Genomic DNA, 20,694 nt, shown 5'->3' with positions numbered 1-20,694 from the left:
GTCCTTCAGGCTGTTACAGCCTGAAAACAGAGATAACCTAAGCAGAATAATCATAGGTAAGAAGGGGGTAAGTGCTATGAAAAGAGAGAATGAATAGTGCTCATAGTTTAGAAGGAGAGAATTTTCTGACCTCGGATTGCCCTGGGAGAAGAGGGTAAAATCATGCAATTCTTTGTGCATGAAGTGGCATTTGTATGGAACTTGAAAGAGGTAAAGGCTCAGGTTTTCAGAGGTAATTATGAAGGTAATAAATGCACAAATGTGACACTCTCATCATCGTATATCGAAAGCTTTGGAATCAGATGCGGTCACCTCCAAGTAGTGTGTGTAGCTACAGCTTGCTTTTCCAACATTTAGAGGTTAGGAAAACGAAGAGGAGGAGCTGACAAAGGAGAATTGAAAGGGATAAGATAGTGAGATAGAAGGAAACCAGGAGAATAAGGTATTTGTGAAGAGTTACAAGGAGGGAGTGATCAGTTTTGTCAAATTCTGTGTGGTAGTCAAGTGAAACGCTTTCTCAGAGAAGATAATCTGAGCACAGACAAAGACAGGTAAATGCAGGGAAACCGCAAGCAACAGAGTTGGGTTGCTGCAACCTATTGTGTGTGTGAGGAGAAATAGTTCAGAAATGAAATGAGGCTGGAAGGTAGGTTGGGTGTAAATTTTTGTTGTCCTTGTAGTTGGGACGTTTTGAATTGGACCAATGGAAATTACCCTTAGATTTTTCAAGCCAAGTAAGGAGAAGAAATACATTATAGGCAAGTTTTGAGCTAATTTATTTGAAAGAAATGATAACTTTGTAAGTCACTGTTCACAGTCTGCAAGCAACATTTATGGGGGTTTGAGATAATTTGCATTAATAGTAATTGACTTTGAAGGCTTTGGGCATTTTAGACACATGCATAGCTATGACATTTTTGTATGAAGAAGCCACTGTGTCTTTTCAAAGATGTTACAAATAAGTGGAGAACTTCACAAATATAACTTTATTAGAATATTAGAATGCTTTTTTTGTTAATTTTTCTAATGATAGATGCTGAGTTTTCTCCTTGCATAAAGTAGTTCTGTTAAGTAATTGTTAAACCTGTTTTTCTAAAAGTAAATATTAATACTAAATCCTTGTTTTAAAACTAAATATAAGGTCAAGACAATCAAGACACTTCCTCTCTTTTATGGAAGCATTGTAAAATTTTTTCTTTATGGTGATCATGATGGAGAAGTATATGCTACAGGAGGAGAGGTTCAAATTGCAATGGTAAGACCCCCAAATAACAAAAAATATTTCTTCAAAGTCTCTTGGTACTACTCCTTTCTTTTGCTTAATTGTTAAAACAAAGATACGGTATTCTATTTTGCCTTGTATTTGGATTTTCCATTGGTTAAAGCGGTGGTAGCATGAATTTTTATGTTTCATATTTGATGTTTTTAATAATCTGTAGAACTTTAACATCTGTGTGCCCAGTGTTTAATAAATGTTACATATATTATTGCTAGTTAACACAGTAATTTTGTAAAGTGCACATTTCATCCAATGCCCACAAACATAAACATTGGAGCCAGACTTCTATCTCAAGAATGAAAAACTTCAAAACTAGAGCTGGTTTTATCGTATACTATGCTCCTGTTAAAATTAGAATGGCCTAAGGCCTATTTAATTAGGCCTAAGGAGTTTACATGAAAAATGGAAGTAAACACTGTGGTATAATGTAATAATAGATATTATGATTTATATACTTAATTAGGGTAAAAATATGTTTCTTTGGAAGAAATGTTTTTGTTGCAGCTAAATTTTATTTTATTTTTTAACATTTTTATTGGAGTATAATTGCTTTACAATGGTGTGTTAGTTTCTGTTTTATAACAAAGTGAATCAGTTATACATATGTTCCCATATCTCTTCCCTCTTGCATCTCCCTCCCTCCTACCCTCCCTATCCCACCCCTCTAGGTGGTCACAAAGCACCGAGCTGATCTCCCTGTGCTATGCGGTTGCTTCCCACTAGCTATCTATTTTACATTTGGTAGTGTATATATGTCTATGCCACTCTCTCACCCTGTCACTTCTTACCCCTCCCCCTCCCCATATCCTCAAGTCCATTCTCTAGTAGGTCTGTGTCTATATTCCCGTCTTGCCACTAGGTTCTTCATGACCTTTATTTTCCCTTAGATTCCATATATATGTGTTAGCATACTGTATTTGTTTTTCTCTTTCTGACTTACTTCACTCTGTATGACAGACTCTAACTCCATCCACCTCACTACAAATACCTCCATTTCATTTCTTTTTATGGCTGAGTAATATTCCATTGTATATATGTGCCACATCTTCTTTATCCATTCATCCGATGATGGACACATAGGTTGCTTCCATGTCCTGGCTATTGTCAATAGAGCTGCAATGAACATTTTGGTACATGACTCTTTTTGAATTATGGTTTTCTCAGGGTATATGCCCAGTAGTGGGATTGCTGGGTCGTATGGTAGTTCTATTTGTAGTTTTTTAAGGAACCTCCATACTGTTCTCCATAGTGGCTGTATCAATTTACATTCCCACCAACAGTGCAAGAGGGTTCCCTTTCCTCCACACCCTCTCCAGCATTTATTGTTTCTAGATTTTTTGATGATGGCCATTCTGACCGGTGTGAGATGATATCTCATTGTAGTTTTGATTTGCATTTCTCTAATGATTAATGATGTTGAGCATTCTTTCATGTGTCTGTAGGCCATCTGTATATCTTCTTTGGAGAAATGTCTATTTAGGTCTTCTGCCCATTTTTGGATTGGGTTGTTCGTTTTTTTGTTATTGAGCTGCATGAGCTGCTTGTAAATCTTGGAGATTAATCCTTTGTCAGTTGCTTCATTTGCAAATATTTTCTCCCATTCTGATGGTTGTCTTTTGGTCTTGTTTATGGTTTCCTTTGCTGTGCAAAAGCTTTGAAGTTTCATTAGGTCCCATTTGTTTATTTGTGTTCTTATTTCCATTTCTCTGGGAGCTGGGTCAAAAAGAATCTTGCTGTGATGTATGTCATAGAGTGTTCTGCCTATGTTTTCCTCTAAGAGTTTGATAGTGTCTGGCCTTACACTTAGGTCTTTAATCCATTTGGAGTTTATTTTTGTGCATGGTGTCAGGGAGTGTTCTAATTTCATACTTTTACATGTAGCTGTCCAATTTTCCCAGCACCACTTATTGAAGAGGCTGTCTTTTCTCCACTGTATATGCTTGCCTCCTTTATCAAAGATAAGGTGACCATATGTGTGTGTGTTTATCTCTGGGCTTTCTATCCTGTTCCATTGATCTATATTTCTGTTTTTGTGCCAGTACCAAACTGTCTTGATTACTGAAGCTTTGTAGTATAGTCTGAAGTCAGGGAGCCTGATTCCCCCAGCTCCATTTTTCGTTCTCAAGATTGCTTTGGCTATTCGGGGTCTTTTGTGTTTCCATACAAATTGTGAAATTTTTTGTTCTAGTTCTGTGAAAAATGCCAGTGGTAGTTTGATAGGGATTGCATTGAATCTGTAGATTGCTTTGGGTAGTAGAGTCATTTTCACAATGTTGATTCTTCCAATCCAGGAACATGGTATATCTCTCCATCTATTTGTATCGTCTTTAATTTCTTTCATCAGTGTCTTATAATTTTCTGCATACAGGTCTTTTGTCTCCTTAGGTAGGTTTATTCCTAGATATCTTATTCTTTTTGTTGCAATGGTAAACGGGAGTGTTTTCTTAATTTCACTTTCAGATTTTTCGTCATTAGTGTATAGAAATGCAAGCGATTTCTGTGCATTAATTTTGTATCCTGCTACTTTACCAAATTCATTGATTAGCTCTAGGAGTTTTCTGGTAGCATCTTTAGGATTCTCTATGTATAGTATCATGTCACCTGCAAACAGTGACAGCTTTACTTCTTCTTTTCCGATTTGGATTCCTTTTATTTCTTTGTCTTCTCTGATTGCTGTGGCTAACACTTCCAAAACTATGTTGAATAATAGTGGTGAGAGTGGGCAACCTTGTCTTGTTCCTGATCTTAGTGGAAATGGTTTCAGTTTTTCACCATTGAGGACAATGTTAGCTGTGGGTTTGTCATATATGGCCTTTATTATGTTGAGGAAAGTTCCCTCTATGCCTACTTTCTGCAGGGCTTTTATCATAAATGGGTGTTGAATTTTGTCGAAAGCTTTCTCTGCATCTATTGAGATGATCATATGGTTTTTCTCCTTCAATTTGTTAATATGGTGTATCACATTGATTGATTTGCGTATATTGAAGAATCCTTGCATTCCTGGGATAAACCCCACTTGGTCATGGTGTATGATCCTTTTAATGTGCTGTTGGATTCTGTTTGCGAGTATTTTGTTGAGGATTTTTGCATCTATGTTCATCAGTGATATTGGCCTGTAGTTTTCTTTCTTTGTGACATCTTTGTCTGGTTTTGGTATCAGGGTGATGGTGGCCTCGTAGAATGAGTTTGGGAGTGTTCCTCCCTCTGCAATATTTTGGAAGAGTTTGAGAAGGATAGGTGTTAGCTCTTCTCTAAATGTTTGATAGAATTCACCTGTGAAGCCATCTGGTCCTGGGCTTTTGTTTGTTGGAAGGTTTTTAATCACAGTTTCAATTTCAGTGCTTGTGATTGGTCTGTTCATATTTTCTATTTCTTCCTGGTTCAGTCTCGGCAGTTTGTGCATTTCTAAGAATCTGTCCATTTCTTCCAGGTTGTCCATTTTATTGGCATAGAGTTGCTTGTAGTAATCTCTCATGATCTTTTGTATTTCTGCAGTGTCAGTGGTTACTTCTCCTTTTTCACTTCTAATTCTATTGATTTGAGTCTTCTCCCTTTTTCTCTTGATGAGTCTGGCTAATGGTTTATCAATTTTGTTTATCTTCTCAAAGAACCAGCTTTTAGTTTCATTGATTTTTGCTATTGTTGCCTTCATTTCTTTTTCATTTATTTCTGACCTGATCTTTATAATTTCTTTCCTTCTGCTGGCTTTGGGGTTTTTTTGTTCTTCTTTCTCTAATTGCTTTAGGTGCAAGGTTAGGTTGTTTATTCGAGATGTTTCCTGTTTCTTGAGGTAGGCTTGTATTGCTATAAACTTCCCTCTTAGCACTGCTTTTGCTGCGTCCCATAGGTTTTGGGTCGTCGTATCTCCATTGTCATTTATTTCTAGGTATTTTTTGATTTCCCCTTTGATTTCTTCAGTAATCACTTCATTATTAAGTAATGTATTGTGTAGCCTCCATGTGTTTGTATTTTTTACAGATCTTTTCCTGTAATTGATACCGAGTCTCATAGCGTTGTGGTCGGAAAAGATACTTGATACGATTTCAATTTTCTTAAATTTACCAAGGCTTGATTTGTGACCCAAGATATGATCTATCCTGGAGAATGTTCCATGAGCACTTGAGAAAAATGTGTATTCTGTTGTTTTTGGGTGGAATGTCCTATAAATATCAATTAAGTCCATCTTGTTTAATGTATCATTTAAAGCTTGTGTTTCCTTACTTATTTTCATTTTGGATGATCTGTCCATTGGTGAAAGTGGGGTGTTAAAGTCCCCTACTATGATTGTGTTGCTGTCGATTTCCCCTTTTATGGCTGTTAGTATTTGCCTTATGTATTGAGGTGCTCCTATGTTGGGTGCATAAATATTTACAATTGTTGTATCTTCTTCTTGGATCGATCCCTTGATCATTATGTAGTGTCCTTCTTTGTCTCTTGTAATAGTCTTTATTTTAAAGTCTATTTTGTCTGATATGAGAATTGCTACTCCAGCTTTCTTTTGATTTCCATTTGCATGGAATATCTTTTTCCATCCCCTCACTTTCCGTCTGAGTGTGTCCCTAGGTCTGAAGTGGGTCTCTGGTAGACAGCATATATATGGGTCTTGTTTTTATATCCATTCAGCCAGTCTGTGTCTTTTGGTGGGAGCATTTAATCCATTTACATTTAAGGTAATTATCAATATGTATGTTCCTATTCCCATTTTCTTAATTGTTTTGGGTTTGTTATTGTAGGTGTTTTCCTTCTCTTGTGTTTCTTGCCTAGAGAAGTTCCTTTAGCATTTGTTGTAAAGCTGGTTTGGTGGTGCTGAACTCTCTCAGCTTTTGCTTGTCTGTAAAGGTTTTAATTTCTCCATCAAATCTGAATGAGATCCTTGCTGGGTAGAGTAATCTTGGTTGTAGGTTTTTCTCCTTCATCACTTTAAATATGTCCTGCCACTCCCTTCTGGCTTACAGAGTTTCTGCTGAAGGATGAGCTGTTAACCTTACGGGGATTCCCTTGTGTGTTATTTGTTGTTTTTTCTTTGCTGCTTTTAATATGTTTTGTTTGTATTTAATTTTTGATAGTTTGATTAATATGTGTCTTGGCGTGTTTCTCCTTGGATTTATCCTGTGTGGGACTCTCTGTGCTCCCTGGACTTGATTAACTATTTCCTTTCCCTTATTAGGGAAGTTTTCAACTGTAATCTCTTCAAAAATTTTCTCAGTCCCTTTCTTTTTCTCTTCTTCTGGGACCCCTATAATTTGAATGTTGGTGCATTTAATGTTGTCCCAGAGGTCTCTGAGACTGTCCTCAGTTCTTTCAATTCTTTTTTCTTTATTCTGCTCTGCAGTAGTTATTTCCACTATTTTGTCTTCCAGGTCACTTATCTGTTCTTCTGCCTCAGTTATTCTGCTATTGACCCCTTCTAGAGTATTTTTAATTTCATTTATTGTGTTGTTCATCGTTGCTTGTTTCCTCTTTAGTTCTTCTAGGTCCTTGTTATATGTTTCTTGCATTTTGTCTATTCTATTTCCAAGATTTTGGATCATCTTTACTATCATTATTCTGAATTCTTTTTCAGGTAGACTGCCTATTTCCTCTTCATTTGTTAGGTCTGGTGGGTTTTTACCTTGCTCCTTCATCTGCTGTGTGTTTTTCTGTCTTCTCATCTTGCTTATCTTACTGTGTTTGGGGTCTCCTTTTCACAGACTGCAGGTTCGTAGTTCCCATTGTTTTTGGTGTCTGTCCCCAGTGGCTAAGGTTGGTTCAGTGGGTTGTGTAGGCTTCCTGGTGGAGGGGACTAGTGCCTGTGTTCTGGTGGATGAGGCTGGATCTTGTCTTTCTGCTGGGCAAGTCCACGTCTGGTGGTGTGTTTTGGGGTGTCTGTGGCCTTATTATGATTTCAGGCAGCCTCTCTGCTAATGGGTGGGGTTGTGTTCCTGTCTTGCTAGTTGTTTGGCATAGGGTGTCTAGCAGTGTAGCTTGCTGGTCGTTGAGTGAAGCTGGGTCTTGGTGTTGAGATGGAGATCTCTGGGAGATTTTTGCCATTTGATATTACGTGCAGCTGGGAAGTTTCTTGTGGACCAGTGTCCTGAAGTTGGCTCTCCCACCTCAGAGGCACAGCATTGACTCCTGGCTTGAGCACCAAGAGCCTTTCATCCACACGGCTCAGAATAAAAGGGAGAAAAAATAGAAAGAGAAAGAAAGAAAGAAAGAGAATAAAATAAAGATAAAATAAAGTTTTTAAAGTAAAAAATAATTATTAAGAAAAAAAAAAACGGACAGACAGAACCCTAGGGCAAATGGTGAAAGCAAAGCTATACAGACAAATCTCACACAGAAGCATACACATACATAGTCACAAAAAGAGGAAAAGGGGAAAAAGTAATATATGTTGCTCCCAAAGTCCACCTCCTCAATTTGGGATGATTCGTTGCCTATTCAGGTATTCCACAGATGCAGGTACATCAAGTTGATTGTGGGGATTTAATCCGCTGCTCCTGAGGCTGCTGGGAGAGATTTCCCTTTCTCTTCTTTGTTTGCACAGCTCCTGGGGTTCAGCTTTGGATTTGGCCCCACCTCTGCGTGTAGGTCGCCTGAGAGCGTCTGTTCTTCGCTCAGACAGGACGGGGTTAAAGGAGCAGCTGATTCGGGGTCTCTGGCTCGCTCAGGCCGGGGGGGGGGGGGGGGAGGGAGAGGTATGGATCCGGGGCGAGCCTGCGGCGGCAGAGGCCAGCATGACGCTGCAGGAGCCTGAGGCGTGCCATGCGTTCTCCCGGGGAAGTTGTCCCTGGATCACGGGACCCTGGCAGTGGCGGGCTGCACAGGCTCCCAGGGGGGGAGGTGTGGAGAGTGACCTGTGCTTGCACACGGGCTTCTTGGTGGCGGCAGTTGCAGCTAAATTTAAATAGTTTTTTTGAAATGTTGTTATAAATTTTATTTATTCAGGAACCTCAAGCACTGTATGATGAAATAAAAACTGTGCCAATTGCAAAGCTGGATAGGACAGTTGCTGAGAAAGCTGTGAAAAAATATGTAGAAGATGAAATGGCAAGGTAATTTACATTTCAAGATGCATGGTAAAAAATAACAAGAAAAATCAAGAAGAATTGTTCTTTTAGCAGTTATTGAGTATGTCGTTGTGCTCTTCTATTTGGGCACTTGTAGTCTTAGATGTGTGTATTGTGACAAAGTTCTTGCTGTTAAAAAAAAACCTGAGAGCTCTGTTACAAAAACAGAATCCTGTATTTTATAGAAAAATGAGGAAATCTTATATCTACAGTGTCACTGTTATCAGCACTATGATTAAGTTTGTTAAAGAAAAAAAAAACAACTTTGGCCTATAGCTAGAAGAAAATGGTAGTAACTGCTGAGAGGTAAAGATTAGTACAAAGGAAGTAAAAGGAAGTCAAAAAACAAAATGGTTTGTGGCTCTTGTGTAGCTTATGATGCAGTCATTTTGATTCCTACTGAATCTCACTGGTAATTCTTTTATTTGTAGAGTTTATCCTGTCTCCCAAAGGTAGGTTGTACTATAAATGAATAGAAAAATCTCAAAAAAAGCACAGTTCCTGGCTGTTAACACCAGGAGATTTTGTCTTACTCTGTAGCCACAACAGTGGTTGAGGAGGTGGAAGTGTTTACAGTATTAATCATACAGGATTTCAGATTTAACCTGTCAAAAAAAATTAGAAATAAATATTAAAATTTCTAGTAAGTTTTATTTTTAAAAATAAGACCATAATTAACACAGTTCATGAATCATTAATATGCTGGTTTCATAATAGGCTCCCTGATAGATTGTCAGTAACTTGGCCTGAAGGAGATGAATTATTGCCGAATGAGATTAGGCCTGCTGGAACCCCCATTGGTATGTTTTTGGGTTTTTTGTGTTTGTTTGTTTGTTTTTAAATACTGAGGAAATGCTTTTCTTACATCTTGCATTTCATAGTAAAAGACCATGAAAAATTAAAATGCTGTGTGAAGACCTAGCAGATTCATCAGATTCTTTGGGTGTAACTCAGACATTCTTATTTTTAATTTTGGACTGATAGGTGCGTTAAGAATTGAAATATTGAATAAAAAGGGGGAAGCAATGCAAAAGCTTCCAGGAACAAGTCATGGAGGGTCAAAGAAACTCCTGGTTGAGCTCAAAGTTATACTACACTGTAAGTATACAAACTAATTTGGATCTTTATTGTTGTTCTTAAATATATAACATGTTTTAAAATCTTTGTGTAATTATGAGATAGCAATCTGATAGTGCATTTGTTTAAAGTTAGGAGTTTCAAAAGTGTGAATAATTCATATTAAAAAAAATCAATTGTTTTCTGAGGTTTTTTTTTAACATTTTATTCTGAATTTTCCTATGTAGGTAGCTATGGGCTAAAATAAAGATATGATGTGCATACATATAGTAGTTTGTACTGAATAGGAATTTAGATTGGATAATCCTTAAGATCCCTTCTAAATCAAAAATACTGTGTCTCTGAACCTATGGGCCAGAAGTACTTGTTTCAGATGAGAATCCTGGCCCACTCTTTGGTAAAGGAAAAGAACTGCATATCATTGCTCATCTTGTATTTTCCTAACTTGAATCACCTTGTTTGTTAACTTTCTTGTCTGTTGTTTTCGGTTTTTTTTAACATCTTTATTGGCGTATAATTGCTTTACAATGGTTAAAGTTAGTTTCTGCTTTATAACAAAGTGAATCAGCTATACATATACATATATCCCCGTTTCTCCTCCCTATCCCACCCTCTAGGTGGTCACAAAGCACTGAGCTGATCTCCCTGTGCTATGCCCCTTCTTCCCACTAGCTATCTATTTTACATTTGGTAGTGTATATATGTCCATGCCACTCTCACTTTGTCCCAGCTTACCCTTCCCCCTCCCCGGGAACTCAAGTCCATTCTCTATGTCTGTGTCTTTATTCCTGTCCTGCCCCTAGCTTCTTCAGAACGTTTTTTTTTTTTTTTTAAGTTTCCATATGTATGTGTTAGCATACGGTATTTGTTTTTCTCTTTCTGACTTATTACTTCACTCAGTATGACAGACTCTGGGTCCATCCACCTCACTACAAATAACTCAATTTCTTTTTTTTTATGGCTGAGTAATATTCCATTGTATATATGTGCCACATCTTCTTTATCCATTCATCTGTCAGTGGACACTTAGGTTGCTTCCATGTCCGGGCTATTGTAAATACAGCTGCAGTGAACATTGTGGTACATGACTCTTTTTGAATTATGGTTTTCTTTGTCCGTTGTTTTTGTCTTGACTGCCTGAAAGTATTTTCAATTTATATTTTCAATAGTCTGTTCTATCACTATATATTGCATGTCTGGTCCATGGATTTTAAAGATGTGTTTTATTCACTATGCATTTATTTCCAACATTTATAAACTAGTCAATGGTAATGTATACTTTCATTGTATAAATGTCTTATTAGCCTTGGCAGCATTGAACAGTTTGACTAATTTTACTGCAGTACTCTTATTTTGGGCCTCTGTGACACTCTATTTTATATTTCTCCAACTTTTTTTGATGGCTTAAAACAACATACGTTTATTATCTTACAGTTCTCTAGGTCATCCGTCCCAGGTGGACTTCACTGTGCTAAAATCAAAGTGTCAGCAGGATAGTGTTCCTTCTGGATGTTCTAGGGAAGGCTCGCCTTTTCCACTTCTAGAAGCCACCCACATTCCTTGGCTTGTGGCCCCTTCTTCCATCTTCAAAGCCAGCAGTGTAGCATCTTCCAACCTCTCTGTGACTCTGACCCTCCTGCCTCTGTCTTATTTAAAAACAAAAACAAAAATACACACAGGCATACCTCGTTTAATTGTGCTTTGCTTTATTGCCATTTGTAGATACTGCATTTTTTACAGATTGAAGGTTTATGGAAACTCTGTGTTGAGCAAGTCTATTAATGCCATTTTCCCAACGGTATTTGCTCACTTAATGTCTCTGTGTCACATTTTGGTCATTCTGGCAACATTTCAAACTTTTTCATTGTTATGTTTGTTACGGTGATCTGTGATTGGTGATCTTTGATGTTATTACTACGATTTGCTGAAGGTTCAGATGAAGGTTAGCATTTTTTAGCAATAAAGTACTTTTTAATTAAGATATGAACATTTTATTTTTTAAAAGAAATAATGCTATTGCACACTCAGTAGACTACAGTATAGTATAAACATAACTTTTACATGCACTGGGAAACGAAAAAATTTATGTGATTTGCTTTATTGCGATACTTGTTTTGTTGTGGTGGTCTGAAGCCAAACCTGCAATATCTCTAAGGTCTGCCTGTATATATATATATTTTTTAATTAGAAGATTTTTTTTTTTGTTAAAGTATATATAACAGATTTACCATTTCAATTATTATTATTTTTTTTTAAAGTCCAGAGATCTTTTATTTTATTTATTTATTTATTTATTTATGGCTGTGTTGGGTCTTCGTTTCTGTGCAAGGGCTTTCTCTAGTTGCGGCAAGCGGGGGCCACTCTTCATCGCGGTGCGCGGGCCTCTTCACTATCGCGGCCTCTCTTGTTGCGTAGCACAGGCTCCAGATGCGCAGGCTCAGCAATTGTGGCTTACGGGCCTAGTTGCTCTGCGGCATGTGGGATCTTCCCAGACCAGGGCTCGAACCCGTGTCCCCTGCATTGGCAGGCGGATTCTCAACCACTGCGCCACCAGGGAAGCCCCAATTATTTTTTAAATGTACACTTTACTGTAGAGTGTTTCACATATTTGTTTCTTTGGAATGTCATTTAACTTGTTCCATTGTTTGTTCTATTTCCTGAAGACTGGAAATTATCCCAAAAGCTTAAACATTTAGGTTCACCATTTTTCCCCCATAAAGCAAGAATCCATACTCCATAGCGAATCTGTGTTTCTTAGGGTATTACATCAAGAGGCATTTGATGACTGTAATTAATTGTCCTCCTTTTAGTGCTGCTAAAGTGGATTATTGAATTCACTTGGCTAATATGATTATAAAGTTCTCCTTTCATCCGTGATAATGGTTTCATCCATTAATGATTTTTGCATAGTTATTTGGTATGCAAAATGGTGATCCCCCCATTCTTTTATTTCTTCCTAATTTATTATCCCAGTTTATTATCCTTCCTAGTTTATTTATTAGTAATAAATTTCAGTTAGGGTCATTGGTTTACTCTGAACCACAGCTTTTATAGGAAAGGCAGTATAAAGGCTTAATCCTTTTTCTTTAATTGCAGATGACCAGTCAGGAATTGGTACAGTACTGTGGTGCTCAGAGACTGGTTTTTTTGATTTTCATAAATGTGTTTTTGTGAATGTATGGGGTTTTATAGATTTGACATGCTTCCTTGATTTTGATGTGCCTTCAGTTTGCTCCTCTGTCCTCTTGATAACACCCTTTTTGTCTTTGATTTGAGCTTTCTTCCTTTCTGGCTCAAGACATCCTAGAATCTTCTTGTACATGTTTACCCTAAACCTTGATGCAGCCATTAGTCTTAACATCTTTACTGGAGTATAATTGCTTTACAGTGGTGTGTTAGTTTCTGCTTTATAACAAAGTAAATCAGCTATACATATACATATATCCCCATATCTCCTCCCTCTTGTGTCTCCCTCCCACCCTCGTTATCCCACCCCTCTAAGTGGTCACAAAGCACTGAGCTGATCTCCCTGTGCTGTGCGGCTGCTTCCCACTAGCTATCGGTTTTACATTTGGTAGTGTATATATGTCCATGCCACTCTCTAACTTTGTCCCAGCTCCTTTCAGTGGGGAATGGCATTTAGAGGCCTGAGTGTTAGGATCGCTCATGGCCACTGGGTGAAATTGTTTCTAAGCTTTTTCAATTGATAGCTAAACATGAATATTTTTGGAAATGAAAAAAAATGAATTCATATCGATATTCTGAGTTTTTATTTAACCACTTTGATTTTATCCTTTTATTTCATTTCTTTTATGTTGAAAATCTTTTTCTTTTTTTTTCAACCTTTTTTTTTAAAGTATTTATTTATTTATTTATTTATGGCTGTGTTGGGTCTTCGTTTCTGTGTGAGGGCTTTCTCTAGTTGTGTCAAGCGGGGACCACTCTTCATCGTGGTGCGCGGGCCTCTCACTATCGCGGCCTCTCTTGTTGCGGAGCACAGGCTCCAGACGCGCAGGCTCAGTAATTGTGGCTCACGGGCCCAGCTGCTACGCGGCATGTGGGATCTTCCCAGACCAGGGCTCGAACCCATGTCCCCTGCATTGGCAGGCAGATTCTCAACCACTGCGCCACCAGGGAAGTCCCTTATGTTAAAAATCTTGATTCTTAACAACATTAACAGTTACTTACTGCTTTATCCTATAATATAGTTTCAAAATAGTGATACTTATAAAATTACTAATAGTACTCTTAGATTAAATTTGACTTCTTTGAAGCACTATTTGTCCTTAAAGTTTTTATATATTCTAAAGTTGAAGTCAGTTGAAATAATTTTTAAAAATTTTTTAATGTGGTCATATCGCCTGCCTACATTTTGGTTTTGCTTATGAATTGCTTTATTTTAATTCTATTTTGTGAATATTTTAAGTCATGTAATTCCAAAGTCAAAAATAAATAACAAGGTATATTTCAGAGAAGTGATATCATCCTTCTATTTGTTTTCTTTCTTCTACTTTAGGTCTTGCTTTTTTCTCTTAATAGATCACTAGGTCTTAGAGATTACTCTATGTAAATAAAGTGTGCTATTTTCCTCTTGAAGAAAACTTTTAAAGAAATGATTTTCAATATCAAAAGAAAATTATCTCTATATTCTTTTGTTTGTGCCAGTTAAGCTTATTTACAGATACATTTTTAAGAATTGAAATAAAGGAATTTTAATCAGCTAAATTTTCATTATGCTATTGACTTGAATAGGATAGCTTTAGATTTTTCGAGGTTTCAAAACTACCTTAAAAAATGTATAGCAGGTAGACATTTGATGCCAGTGTGACATTTCGTATTCATGTTCTATATTTAATTTCTCAAAATATAAAATTTTTTTCTTTTATTAAGCTCCAAGTGGAAGTAAAGAAATCATTTCACATATTAGTCAACATGGAGGAAAATGGCCTTACTGGTTTAAAAAAATGGGTGAGTTATTATTCTGAATGTTAAAAATTATATCAGTATTACGTTTACTTGAATTTTAATTTCTTCTTAATTTGTCCAGAAAATATTCAAAAGTTGGGGAATTATACATTGAAATTACAAGTTGTACTGAATGAAAGTAATGCAGACACTTATGCAGGAAGACCACTACCATCTAAAGCAATTAAATTTTCTGTCAAAGGTAAGCAAAACACCAATATGTAACTCTGTATGCTAAAGGTGGCATTTTAAATCAAGAGGAAAATAGATAATTTAATAAAAGATGTTTGACCAATTGTATAACCATCTTGGTCTTAGAATGGCTTTATAATTCTGCTTGATAATCATATTCCTTATAAACTTTTGAAAGCATCATTGTTTTCTAGCTTCCCTTGTTACTGGTAGGGTCGAAAGTTATTCTGATTCCTAACTTTTGCATGTTAAACACCCTCCACTCCCAATCCAACCGCCCCTATCCTCCCTCTTCCGCAATCCTCAGAAGTTCGGATAATTTTTTGTGTGTGTGGGGGGGGGTCCCAATTTCTGAAATTTTAAATTCTAGGGATTTTTCTTGAGTTACTTTGATTTCCTACTCTTTTTTCTTTCTACAACATCTAGTGTTAAGACGTTGGACCTCTTGACTGGTGTACTAATACTGTTTTTTCTGCTTTACATCTCTTGGTTTTATTTCTGTACTTTACAAGAGACTTCTTGAAAATGATGTTCGATACTTTCTGTTGAATTTTTCCTTTCTGCTATAATTTTTTTAGTTTCTGAAATATTCTCTGGTTATTCCCTTTTCAAAGTATTTTCTCCGACTTCATGGATTCGGTATCTTTGTTAATTCTCTGAGGCTATTAATAACAGTGGCATTTTTTCTTGATGCTTTCAAACTTTATTCATAGCCTGTTTCCTCCATGTTGCTTTTTTTCACATCTGCTCTGGGTCCTTTAGATGCTCTCTTACATTACTAGTTGTTTGCACACATTTAAGAATAGAACATTCGAGAGTGTTTATTTCATTTGGGGAGATTATGATAAGATAATTTTAAGTTTTTTTCTCTTTGGCTGTTCAGATTCCCCAGAGTGGAGTGTAAACACCTGGGTGCCAGCATGTGGGGAGCCAAGCTGGGGAAGACTGTTAGAGGTTTCATGTTCAGTATTTTTTTTTTTAACATGTTTATTGGAGTATAATTGCTTTACAGTGGTGTGTTAGTTTCTGCTGTATAACAAAGTGAATTAGCTGTATGTATACATATATCCTCATACATCCTCCCTCTTGCGTCTCCCTCCCACCCTCCCTATCCTACCCGTCTAGGTGGACACAAAGCACTGAGCTGATCTCCCTGTGCTATGCGGCTGCTTCCCACTAGCTATCTATTTTACATTTGGTAGTGTATATATGTCCATGCCATTCTCTCACTTCGTCCCAGCTTACCCTTCCCCCTCCCCGTGTCCTCAAGTCCATTCTCTATGTCTGCGTCTTTATTCCTGTCCTGCCCCTAGCTTCTTCAGAACCTTTTTTTTTTTTTTTAAGATTCCATATATATGTGTTAGTATACGGTATTTGTTTTTCTCTTTCTGATTTATTTCACTCTGTATGACAGACTCTAGGTCCATCCACCTCACTACAAATAACTCAATTTCGTTTCTTTTTATGGCTGAGTAATATTCCATTGTATATATGTGCCACATCTTCTTTATCTATTTATCTGTCGATGGACACTTAGGTTGCTTCCATGTCCTGGCTATTGTAAATAGAGCTGCAGTGAACATTGTGGTACATGACTCTTTGAATTATGGTTTTCTCAGGGTATATGCCCAGTAGTGGGATTGCTCATATTCAGTATTGATCTTTCACTTGATTTTCCTATTTTCAGTAAACTGTAATGCTTTCAGTAGTGCTGTGTCCCTTACTCCTGGGACCTACTCTTAACATTCCCTGGAGAAGAAACCTTCCAGATGTTGCTGAAGATGAGGAAGGCAGTTGACTGGCTCTGTGTGTTGAGGGGTGGGGATCTGAGGAACTGTTCTCAAACAAACTTGAACAAGTCTTCCTTTTTATTTCAATTTCACTCCTACTTGATAGAGCCATTCTTGAGACTTTTGAGTGTTATATAGTGTGAATTAAATTGGCTCCCTGCTTGCTTTGTTGATGATTGAGGATTTGATTTCTTGAGTCTTTCTGCTAAGTCAGTTATACTTGCCCATATATTCTCCAGCTTTCAAATTCTGTTGCTGTTGTCTTTTTCTTGTTCATTGTTTTTGTAGGTTTAGGCCTCTTTAAAAAAAATCTCTGTAGTGCCACATTTTTATGGGGTTTTAGAGAGCTGATTTAAGTGCCTGTGATTATCTTGCCTTCTCTAATGAGACGGCCACCTTGGGGAGTGTTCCTTTTTGTACATACAGATCTGTCATGTTCTTTAAATACACGTGTGGAACATTCTACAGTATGGATATGCTGTAGTTTAGCAGTTTTCTTTGATGAACGTTTCAGGTGTTTCCAAGTTTTTGGCTGTTACAAATCACATTTCTATACAGAAAAATATTATGATGCTTTGTGTACAAGTGCTTGAATATCTCTAGAGTGGATACCAAGAAGTAGAATTGCCAAGCTGAAATGTGTGTGCTTTAACATTTTATATATATTTACTGTCAAGTTGCCCTCCCAAAAGGTTTTGTACCCTCACCAACAGACTGAGGGTTCCTGTTTCCCTATGCTCATTCCTGGCTAACCTATATTGTAATATTTAGCCTAGTTGGTGGTTAAATTATTTAATTATTAGGTTGTGTACCTCTTCTAGCCTTTAGTGGACATTGTCATCTGTGAAAGTCTGTTCCTTTACTATGCCTATTTCATTTTATTTTTAATTTTTTAAAATTTATTTTATTTATTTATTTTTGGCTGTGCTGGGTCTTGATGCTGCTGCTGCGCACGGGCTTTCTCTAGTTGCAGTGAGCGAGGGCTGCTCTTCTTTGTGGTGCGTGGGCTTCTCATTGCAGTTGCTTCTCTTGTTGTGGAGCACGGGCTCTAGGCGTGCCGGCTTCAGTAGTTGTGGCACTTGGACTCAGCAGTCGTGGCTCATGGGCTCTAGAGCGCAGGCTCAGTAGTTGTGGCGCACGGGCTTAGTTGCTCTGCGGCATGTGGGATCTTCCCAGACTAGGGATCAAACCCGTGTCCCCTGCATTGGCAGGTGGATTCTTAACCACTGCGCCACCAGGGAAGTGCCTACTATGCCTATTTTAATAGTGTAAAGCTGTAGTTCTCAAATTTAAGTTTTACCTGAATCACCTGCTGGGCTTATTAAAATGCAGACTGGTGGGCCTCACTCCTGGAGTTTCTGACTCAGTAGTATGATGTGAGCCCTTGAATTTGCATTTTTAATAATTTCCCCAGGGATGACTTGAAAATATTGTCTTTATAGGAAGTTTTAATGTATTGTGGATTTTAATCCTTTATTGCATACGTTGCAAGTATTTTCTCTTATAGAGCTTCTCTGTTAACTTTGTATCTAATAAAATATTTTAAACTTTATCAAATACATCCTTGTATAGCTCTTGAGTATTGTGTTTTGCCTTAGTTTTTCCGACGATAAAATTATAAACATATTCCTTTATTATATTCGAAAATTTCATAGTTTAAAAACACATTTATCTCTATCTCTGGACTTTTATACATGGTGTGAGATAAAGTTCTAACTTTATTATTTTCACAGGTGGATTATAGATAGAATTTATATAAACTTTGCACTGATTTGAAGTGCCGTCTTTATTGTAGTCTAATCTTCCATATATATAATGGATGTTTCTACCTACAATGAATCTTCTGACCGATGAATTTTCTTTTCATGTTTATTTTTTTTTAATTAAGAGGGTAAACCAGAGAAATTTTCATTTGGTCTTTTGGATCCTCCTTTTCGTGTTGGAGTCCCATTCAATATCCCTCTGGAGTTTCAGGATGAATTTGGTCATACTAGTCAACTATCAACTGATATTCAGCCAGTTTTTGAAGCAAGGTAATCTTAATTTTCATATTTGCTAAGTATTCACTTTTTTCTTTTTTTCGCTTAAATTATTTATGTTCAGTTAACTTCAGATTTATTATTTAAAATGCTTAGTGGATATTTTATGATATCTGGGGGATTTGTTTAGTCCCAAGCTATCCTCTGTGGCTGTAGTGTCGTACATACATTACCTCAATAAAGTTTGTTTTGACTGAATTTACTGTTACAGTTGTTTGGGTGAGACTGATATAGTTCTGTCTTAGTCCGTTTCTTTTTGCAAGTATGATATGACTTCTCCTGGCAATTCTATAAACCATACCATGTTTATTTTGTTGTTTGCTTAGAAATTATGGCCATTTAAACTTAGTGGTTACCTACTGGTAGGTTTTGTTTTTTGTTTTTTAAAGTATTTATTTATTTATTTATGGCTGTGTTGGGTCTTCGTTTCTGTGCGAGGGCTTTCTCTAGTTGTGGCAAGCGGAGGCCACTCTTCATTGCGGTGCGTGGGCCTCTCACTATCGCGGCCTCTCTTGTTGTGGAGCATAAGCTCCAGACACACAGGCTCAGTAATTGTGGCTCACGGGCCCAGCTGCTCCGTGGCACGTGGGATCTTCCCAGACCAGGGTTTGAACCCGTGTCCCCTGCATTGGCAGGCAGATTCTCAACCACTGCGCCACCAGGGAAGCCCATACTGGTAGGTTTTTAACCTGCTAATAAAATTTATTTTGGTTTGCTTTTAAAACCATAGCAATAAAGTTTACACTTGCCATGGAAATTTGGTCCTTCCTTAGAATTTGCCTTTACTTAATAGCTCTATAGAGTGATATGATTGGCTTATATTAAAAAATAGCCCTGAAAAACAATGTGTCCAGTTATACAATTGAGGATGTTCATTGTTTTCCATTACCTTTTTTTGAGGTGCCTAGGAAGAAATTCTTGTTTTTCAAATTTCTGCCAAATTTGTCTTTTTGGAGACACTTTTTTTTCTTGGCTGCGCTGCGAGGCATGCAGGATCATATGCTAACCAGGGATTGAACCCCGTGCCCCCTGCAGCAGGAGCACAGTCTTAACCACTAGACTGCCGGGGAAGTCCCTGGGCCCACGTTTTAATGTATGCTTTCTTTTGCTATCGCCGTGTACTCTTTTTCCCCTGTTGGTGTAATCGTTTACTCTTTTAATTATTTGACTATGTACTGTATTCCAGGCATTTGCCAGCTGGAGATACAGAAGTGAATAAGAGCATAGTATTTGCCTTCTAGAAGCTCACAGACTAGTTTAGTGTCCAGATTTATACCATGGTTAAGTTCCTGAAAAGCAAAACAGAGTTACAAAAAATATTGAAAATGAGTTTTTCTAAATGTTCTCTTAAGTTGCAAAAAGTGGTTCTTCTGCAAAAAGTGATTTTGACATATTATATTCATTTGAATATTAAACCATAATGGAAGAGTTGAATACTTAAGCATCTATGTGCTTAATAAAAAACACTACAAGTAATGTCTAGTCACAAATGGAAAATATTTGTGCATTAGTTGACCCCTGTTTTCAATTATAACTTCCTTCTTATCCTTGATAGGACATTCTTACATACAAAGTCTCTATCACACATACATACTGGTAATTAAGATTTGGGGCTTAAAAAAAAATCTTGGTGGCCTGGCTATGTGAATTTACCTTCAGTAAAGTGAAATCATTGTCTGAGTGGGTTTATTTGTTTGGTTTTTTCTCAGTGTTAATAAATTAAACTAAAAATCATTCACACATATAACCTAAAGAATCAAATAGTTGGATGAGGCTTATATAAAAAAAGAGTAGTTCCTCTGCCCTCTCCACCCCACCCACAGTCGACTTCTCAGAACCACTTTCAGCTTTCTTACTTGAATGTTTTGGTACCTATTGTCACATATCTAAGTAACTTTTATATTGTTACTTCTTGATTCTTCAGTTTTAAGCATTATCTCTTGACTTATGGAAGATGAGGACACACACTCTTGTTGCCACTTACGTTACAAATAAACCCCCTTCCTATTCCCACATTCTTCAATAAAGTTGTATTCTGGCTTGATCAGTATTTAGTGCTTGCTTTATTATAATTATGTAAGTGCTAATTACTTTCTTAATTGCACAACTGTTGTTCTTTTTTTCTTTGCTAAGTAACTCTCTGCCAGTTGTCTGCCAGTTCTCAAGATGCTTGGTACATAGATAACCTATCAGTTTCATATTTTTTTCTCTATTTATTTTTGGCTGCATTGGGTCTTCATTGCTACGCGCGGGCTTTCTCTAGTTGCGGCGAGTGGGGGCTACTCTTCGTTGCGGTGCGT

At 37.2% G+C, this 20,694-nt stretch overlaps 1 protein-coding gene across 2 annotated transcripts in view; it reads left to right on the top strand.

Moving 5' to 3' along the window:
- SMCHD1 (structural maintenance of chromosomes flexible hinge domain containing 1) overlaps nt 1-20,694 on the top strand; it is a 134,657-nt gene that overhangs the window by 45,149 nt on the left and 68,814 nt on the right. For both annotated transcript variants that reach the window (XM_036874911.1, XM_036874912.1), the window contains 7 exons: nt 1,142-1,255; nt 8,210-8,316; nt 9,049-9,131; nt 9,316-9,429; nt 14,299-14,376; nt 14,456-14,575; nt 18,244-18,388. In XM_036874911.1, coding sequence (XP_036730806.1) covers nt 1,142-1,255; nt 8,210-8,316; nt 9,049-9,131; nt 9,316-9,429; nt 14,299-14,376; nt 14,456-14,575; nt 18,244-18,388 — 761 coding nt within the window. The remainder of the gene's footprint in view (nt 1-1,141; nt 1,256-8,209; nt 8,317-9,048; nt 9,132-9,315; nt 9,430-14,298; nt 14,377-14,455; nt 14,576-18,243; nt 18,389-20,694) is intronic.

Source organism: Balaenoptera musculus, chromosome 14, assembly GCF_009873245.2.
Source record: "Balaenoptera musculus isolate JJ_BM4_2016_0621 chromosome 14, mBalMus1.pri.v3, whole genome shotgun sequence".
NCBI lineage: Eukaryota > Metazoa > Chordata > Mammalia > Artiodactyla > Balaenopteridae > Balaenoptera > Balaenoptera musculus.
This window is presented reverse-complemented; position numbering and strand designations above follow the sequence as displayed.